The sequence below is a fragment of the Fusarium odoratissimum genome (genome assembly GCF_000260195.1).
Source record: "Fusarium odoratissimum NRRL 54006 unplaced genomic scaffold supercont1.148, whole genome shotgun sequence".
NCBI classification, from domain to species: Eukaryota; Fungi; Ascomycota; class Sordariomycetes; order Hypocreales; family Nectriaceae; genus Fusarium; species Fusarium odoratissimum.
In genome coordinates this window covers 501-7,244 of record NW_022158836.1, presented here as the reverse complement: position 1 = coordinate 7,244, position 6,744 = coordinate 501, and the positions used below count along the sequence as shown (strand labels likewise).

At 50.7% G+C, this 6,744-nt stretch overlaps 5 protein-coding genes across 5 annotated transcripts; 3 read left to right on the top strand and 2 right to left on the bottom strand.

Moving 5' to 3' along the window:
- Positions 1 to 220: 220 nt before the first annotated feature.
- Positions 221 to 1,089, top strand: FOIG_16753 (uncharacterized protein; the record flags this gene model as incomplete). Its single annotated transcript, XM_031218228.1, has 2 exons — positions 221 to 444; positions 654 to 1,089. 2 exons carry the CDS (start codon positions 221 to 223, stop codon positions 1,087 to 1,089), a joined length of 660 nt encoding a protein of 219 aa, XP_031052062.1.
- Positions 1,090 to 1,393: 304 nt separating this feature from the next.
- On the bottom strand, positions 1,394 to 1,741 carry FOIG_16752 (uncharacterized protein; the record flags this gene model as incomplete). The annotated part of the gene is made up of 1 exon (XM_031218227.1): positions 1,394 to 1,741. The coding sequence occupies one exon, from the start codon at positions 1,739 to 1,741 to the stop codon at positions 1,394 to 1,396; it is 348 nt and encodes a 115-aa protein (XP_031052061.1).
- Positions 1,742 to 3,925: 2,184 nt separating this feature from the next.
- FOIG_16751 (uncharacterized protein) lies at positions 3,926 to 4,254 on the top strand (the record flags this gene model as incomplete). The annotated part of the gene is made up of 3 exons (XM_031218226.1): positions 3,926 to 3,939; positions 3,985 to 3,995; positions 4,037 to 4,254. The coding sequence occupies 3 exons, from the start codon at positions 3,926 to 3,928 to the stop codon at positions 4,252 to 4,254; spliced, it is 243 nt and encodes an 80-aa protein (XP_031052060.1).
- A 72-nt stretch (positions 4,255 to 4,326) lies between these two features.
- On the top strand, positions 4,327 to 5,365 carry FOIG_16750 (uncharacterized protein; the record flags this gene model as incomplete). The annotated part of the gene is made up of 3 exons (XM_031218225.1): positions 4,327 to 4,443; positions 4,511 to 4,978; positions 5,117 to 5,365. The coding sequence occupies 3 exons, from the start codon at positions 4,327 to 4,329 to the stop codon at positions 5,363 to 5,365; spliced, it is 834 nt and encodes a 277-aa protein (XP_031052059.1).
- A 182-nt stretch (positions 5,366 to 5,547) lies between these two features.
- On the bottom strand, positions 5,548 to 6,445 carry FOIG_16749 (uncharacterized protein; the record flags this gene model as incomplete). Its single annotated transcript, XM_031218224.1, has 4 exons — positions 5,548 to 5,877; positions 5,930 to 6,088; positions 6,134 to 6,183; positions 6,364 to 6,445. 4 exons carry the CDS (start codon positions 6,443 to 6,445, stop codon positions 5,548 to 5,550), a joined length of 621 nt encoding a protein of 206 aa, XP_031052058.1.
- Positions 6,446 to 6,744: the final 299 nt, after the last annotated feature.

The window sequence follows — 6,744 nt, the reverse complement described above, 5'->3', positions numbered from 1 at the left end:
ACAGAATCAAGAAAGATACACAATTCACCTTAATATCTGACACAAGACCTGGTCGAATCTCCCCGAGCCGTCCTCCACGCAAAGGACGTTCTTGTTTATGTGTTCCCCATAGCGAACTAGTATAGCGTCACCCCATCCCGCGTCTACGCATCGCTAACAAACCAGGCTTTTTGAAGAATCAGTCCCCCACTTCCTCCTCTCACTCTTCCCCTCAATTACAATGCCAAAAGCCTACAAAGCGCGCTCCACGCTGCAAAACATCGCTTGCAAATGGTACTCCGAAGACCACGACATCCACGACCCCAGCGTCTCTGCCCTCGTACGAAATCGCGCCGGAGCACTACAAAAGAATGGTCTTTTGGGGTGCGAGATTGTGAAGTTTGAGGTTATTCTCCCGAATGTGGCGACGCTTGATGCCGTGCCGACGTTTTACTGGCCCTTGCTGTACATCCTCGACTGACCGGATCTTTCGCGCGGATACGAGCCGAAGCTGAGAATGCAGCTGTTGTGGAGGAGAATAATGGCAAGAGGAGTGCGACGTTTAATATTGCGGAATTTGAGGAGAGGATGCCTCTGCTGGTGAGCTGTTATCGCGAGACGTTGCGTCTTGTGAACCAGACTCTTAGCACGTGACGCATCCTCCAAGACACAAGCGTCACAACACCCGAAGGAACAACATATATTCTCAAAAAAGACACAGACTTGCAACTCCCCGCTGGCGTAGAACACTACGAGGTCAGTGTCTGGGGCGCAGATGTCAACGTCTTCAATCCAGAGCGCTTCCTCCCATCATCCAAGGGAAGCACAGAGGATGAGCGCAAGCGAAAAGCAGCGTACATACCCTTCGGAGGCGGTCGCCATCTGTGTCCAGGCCGCAACCTCGCTTTAGCAGAGATAATCGGCTTCGCGTCTGCTCTACTACTGGGTTTTGAGATTGAGGCTGTGGGGATGGGCTTTGGCAATGTCAAGATGCTGGGACCGCAGCTTGCAGGCGGGACGGTAAGGCCTGAGAGGTATGGCGCTGGGTTGGGGGCTGAGATAGCGATGAGGCAGGGATGGGAGGATGTGGAGTGGAGGTTTGAGTGTTGATATTTTGGGGAAGATATTGATGTATCATTTCATCAATCGTGTTTGCTATGCTAATACAGTGATTGACCCCAAATACGATGGTACAGACGTAGAAAAGCCCCTGTTGTTTTGTGATTTTTGTCGAAATGCATGTAGAATAAAGCAGATAAATCCCAATTATCTGATTGGCCATGTCATGAAAGACCCCAACTCCGTCACGTGTGTTCCATACCGTTAATCCAAACCCATTCAATCATTTTGCCATCACGACTCCTCCAATTCAATATCCCAAATCACATATCAATCGCCATCCGTCCCAAAGAAATTAACCGCTCTTAGAAGCACTTCCATTCGTCTCCGTCTTATCCTCCGGGGCCCTCGTCTTAAACATCAGCACAGGCTGATACAGCTGTCGTCCATGCGGACTGTGAACCCAGATGTCCTGGGGCCAGAGTCGCTGCTGAGACTCAATGGTTATGGTGCGTCGGTGATCAAAGTCATATTCCGACAGGGGAACGGGGATAGGGTAGGTCTCGACGTGATATCGAGGCAGATCGGCATGACTAGGACCCTGCGTCGATCCCGTAACGTTAGCCGAAGATGGCATGCAGCAGTTCTGATTCTGGCTCTGCTTCTGGGGTTTGTTGCCGTTTTCTTCCACCGTTTGACACATGGTTTCTTAGTGTTGGTGGTGATAATTTATATTAAAAAAAAGTGAGTAGTGTTCTTGACGTGCGTTATTGTCTGAACATTGGGTATTGTCAGTCAATCTTGGGGGGGATTGGGCCTTCATATAAACCTTGAGCAGCGGCAGCATGCACGCGGAGCTACGTTTCGCCCACAGAAGCAAAATTCAGTATGCCCAGCGAATCAAGCACGTCGGAGCGGTCCCACGATCGTGACAAGGCTGTTCATCGAATGCCCTTGAGGTTTGTGTAACACAAGGGCTTCCGATGCATTCGAGGCTTGCATTTGGGCTGGGTCCGGGCTGAGGGGAAAAGAATATGTGAATCGTATAAGCAGTACATGTCGCAGCACTATTACACCAATTTCGACACTAAAAAAAACACAGAGGTCTGCTTTAACTTGGGTATCTCAGCTCTTTGGTGATGGTGTTTTAGAGGCCTCAAGCTTAGCTTAGGTTTAGCTTCACGATTTAACTCAGGTACCGTACAGATCAGATAACATCTCCCGCTAGATCACAATCGGAACATTTCGTCCGAGCGTGAGAAATGCGGATTGTCGCTATCGGCGGTTAATTGGCGCCCGCCTCTAGGACGCTACGATATGAGAGGTCGAGCTGAGACAGACATTGAAACATTCGCTGCAGGAGTCTCGAAATGGCAACGTTTACGCCCAATAAGCATCGGAGATCATGATCTGATTTTTATCTGGTCATGTTTCAAATAAAACGGTATGGTCTAGTCACTTGGTCGAGTTCGGGTTGTTTTCTCGTGGTGAAATCCTGATAATCGGGATGTTTTAGTGCCATCGCGCGATGCTGTATTTTTAATGAGACGTAATGGGATGTTAGTGCTGGAGATTAGAGGGGAATACAGTGAGAGTGAGTGAGTGATATGGGGCTTTGAGTGCGAGACGCCGCGTTTGAGTCAATGACAAATTTTTGCCGCGGGCACAATTGCACAGCATACAAATCTTACACGCATGAAAGACATTGAATGCAACCAATCGCACAAATCGAAGAAAAATGAAATATATTTCCCAATATTCTACAACAAACCAGCCCTAATCTTGTCCACGCCTGGTTGGGTTGCGATTCGCTCGGGACCGATACGATTTACCAAATATCCCGAAAGGTCAAAGTGTGTGACAAGCTGATAATCGCATGCTCTAGCTGATGACACTTGCCGTCCGTGGGATAAATAAAAATGCCGCTGCAACGTCATGCGTAGCTCGACCTGTAGCGGTCTGCTACTCGTACGTCAAAATTAATCTCTCTGAGGCACTACAGGGTAATCTACTGTTCAGTCTACAGCGCCCAATGTCCACCTAGCACCCGGACCGCGTCGCAATTCCAGCATGTCCGAAAGACCGACTAGACCATTCTCTGATGTCATCATAGATAAATCACAAGTGGAAAATGTCTGTAAATGTCTGTTCATTATGGTCAATGCTCGTTAACTAAGAATAGAATGTTGATCCTCGTTCCCGTGAGGTTATTCTGCTCTTTGATAGCGAAATGGCTGATGAGAGACCTACGCCCAGGGATGAAGACATCCCTGGCGGTGTTCCTGTTACGCCAAGCGTCAACTCGATTACCCAACGGGAAACATCACTGATAGACAACTTGAGGCCGGGTTTGCGTTGCGGGCCGTGATACTGCGGCTACGACATACGATCATGTCACCGCCGGCAGTTCAGCCTCGTTTGGGGCGTTAACATTTGAGCCCCAACAGCAGCACGCGCCTATTCTCGATCGCAATTCTTCATCGAGCATTGTTCTTCCTCGTGGCGAATCCACTGAAGAAAAGCGAAAGAGTGCTAACGACCCCCATCGTCTTCCTGTTAGTTGTATTCTTCTGCGGTGTCGTCGTCCCGCCGCAGGGTCTTCCTACCGTCTGGCGCGAATGGATGTACTGGTTCACTCCCTTCCACTGCCTCCTCCAAGCCTTCCTCGGCGCTGCCATTCACGACTAGCCTACCCGCGAGTCAGTGGACGCTTATGCCTTCTTATACTGGTAGCGCAGCGAAGAAGGATGAGGAGAGTGCTGCGAAAGAAGACCTCGCTCAGCCTGAAGACCCGAATGCCGTTGGGTGGGATGGCCCTGATGATCCAAACAATCCCATGAACTGACCTGCAAAGAAGAAACGGAGTTACATCGGTGCTCTCTCCGTCATGACCCTCCTAACGTAAGTCCCTTCTCACTATCCCTCACACCATCGCTAACATCTTAGACCTCTCGTACGTCCCTACCTTAACCCCGATTACACCTACTAACAACCCAAGGCTCCTCAATGTTCGCCCCTGGCGTTCCAGACATCATGCGCGAATTCGAAACCTCCAACCGCAACATCGCCACCTTCGTCGTCTCCGTCTACGTCCTCGGCTTCGCATTCGGTCTTCTCCTTGCCGCGCCGCTCAGCGAAATCTACGGCCGCGCTATCGTCTTCAACATCGCCAACGTCCTCTTCCTTGTAATGACCGTCGCTACGGCGCTGAGCTAAGTCATACCGATGCTTATTGTATTCCGCTTTTTGATGGGCTTCACGGGCTCGATGCCTAATGGGTCGGGGACTATGTCGGATATCTTTCCGGTGCAGGAGAGAGGCAAGGCTATGGCTGTTTGGGCCATGGGGCCGTGTATTGGACGGTTGGCTGGTGGGTATATGGTTGAGGCTATTAGATGGCGATGGGTATTCTAGTTGATTGCTATTTTCGTAAGTACCTTTTCCCTTGAAGAGTATGGCTGCTAATCGTTAGACCGGCTTCATCGCTACGCTATGCTACTTCGCCGCCCCAGAGACATACGCCCCAACCCTCCTCCGCACCAAAGCCGCCAAACTCAAAAAAGAAACCGGCAATTCAGACTTATACTCCATCCTCGACAAAGACGGCCTCACACCCAAACAACGCTTCAGCAACGACTCCATCCGCCCCATGAGAATGCTCTTCACACATCTCCCCGTGTTCATCCTGTCTCTCTCTACGTCGCCATCGTCTACGGCGTGCTGTACCTCATGTTCAGCACCTTCACCTTTGTATTTGCGCAGCAGTATGGGTTTAGTACTGGCACCATCGGTCTGGCGTATCTCCCTACAGGTATTGGAATGCTGTTTGGTTGTTATTAAGAAGAAGGTTGAGCAGAATGGTAAGAAGGAGCCTGAGGATCGGTTGCCGATTTGGATGACGTTGCCGTCGGGGTTGCTTATTGTGGGGGGCGTTGCTTTCGTATGGCTGGGCGGCGGATCAAAATACGCACTGGATTGTGCCCATGATTGGCGTTGCGCTGTCTTGCTTTAGTCTCATGGGGATTATGGTGAGTTCATTTCCCTCTCTCGCTTTCACCATGCATCACTAACGAGATAGATGTGTCTTCAAACTTACCTCGATGCATACGTCACCTACGCAGCATCCGCCGTCGCCGCAATGACAGTCCTTCGATCTCTGGCTGGCGCTATGCTTCCTCTCACCGGATTGTCTATGTACGATGATCTTGGCCTCGGGTGGGAGAACAGTATCCTTGCGTTCTTGGCACTGGCTCTTGTCCCTGTTCCCGTCATATTCTTCTTGCAAGGATTCAAGATTCGAGCCAAGAGTCCCAACAACCTTGGTTAGACGTGACAGAGTTTGACGATGGTCAATTGGTGGGTTGAGATGGTGAGAGGTATTGAAGCAGTTGTCTGGTGAACAACTGGTATATCGTATAGAATTTGTTATTCAGAGGAGTCAACGTCCTTCATAGAATATTTGTAGTCGATCATAGACAGAATCAAGGTCGAGTCGGAGGAGACGCAACTCTAAGGGTCGTCGGCACGAGAGACTGCACGGACTACGAGAAGTCCACCAGCCTGATCGATGAGAAGATCTTCTACCCTAAGTAAAAGCCGATCCTCCAGATCGCCACGACGAAGGACGAGCTCTTCTTGGTTATTTTCGAAGACTCCAAGTCCGAGTTCTGCTCGTTCTTCGATCTGCGTCTCTTCGATGAGCCCTCCCGAGCAGGACTTAGCCAACATCTCAGAGATGTACGTGAAGGGGCAGATGGGGGAGGCCGCGGGGCCATCAGATTCCTCGAGCGCGAAACCAACCCGTGGCCAATCGAACAAGTTGAGTTGTAGTTTTTCAGCCTTTGGCACATAACGAATTAACTTCCACGGGGACTATCAGCAGATGGGCCACGCTGGCCTTGGAAGCGATACTAGGTAGGAATTGCGCGGCAGGAACGGAGTCAAGAATAGTTCCGTCTGAGAGGAACGGAAGAGGTCGACGTAGAGGGAGGGTTCGCAATGAGTTTAGGCTTTGGGCTATGATTGAGCCGATGTGCGGTTTCGGGAGCGGCTAGGAGGGAGTTGTCAGTCCTGATGACACTAATCTTTGCCTTACGGCATTGATCTTTGGTTGGCTTAGGACGCTATTCTTTGGGTCGTCGGTATCTACATTGCATTGCCGTGCTCATGTTTACTGCAGCGTGAGTCAAGGACCGAACGCGGGGCTGACTCCAGACCTTTGGCGCGCAGTACCCCACATGGCGCGTTACCTAACTACCTTCCCAGCCCCTACCACTTTAGCAAATTTCCCCTCCAAGGCAAATCTACCACCATGTCAATACATACTCTGTTCCGTTTTGCTTCCACCAATAAGCATGTTGGTAGCAGCAGCTAGAGTAACTCTCTCTAGGTCTGAAGCAATCGGCATGTCATAGACTTGGACGCCGGCTATCTCTTGTTGACTGACAGACCAACCTGGCCTCTAGTACTCCAAGCCCTCCTCTAAAGACGAGCACTGGCTCGGCGATGAGCTTTCGACAAACACTCCCTCAGTAACGGACTCGAGCGCTCCACGACGAGCTTCGAATTGCTCCGAAGGAGAGTCCATGGCAATTTTCCAAGGGACCAACCGCGACGAGATTGCGCTCAAGATGCCGGTCCCCTTGGAGAAAAACTGTACGAGAACGAAGTTACGCGTGACAGCAGCGCAGCTTCCGCCCTTTGCCC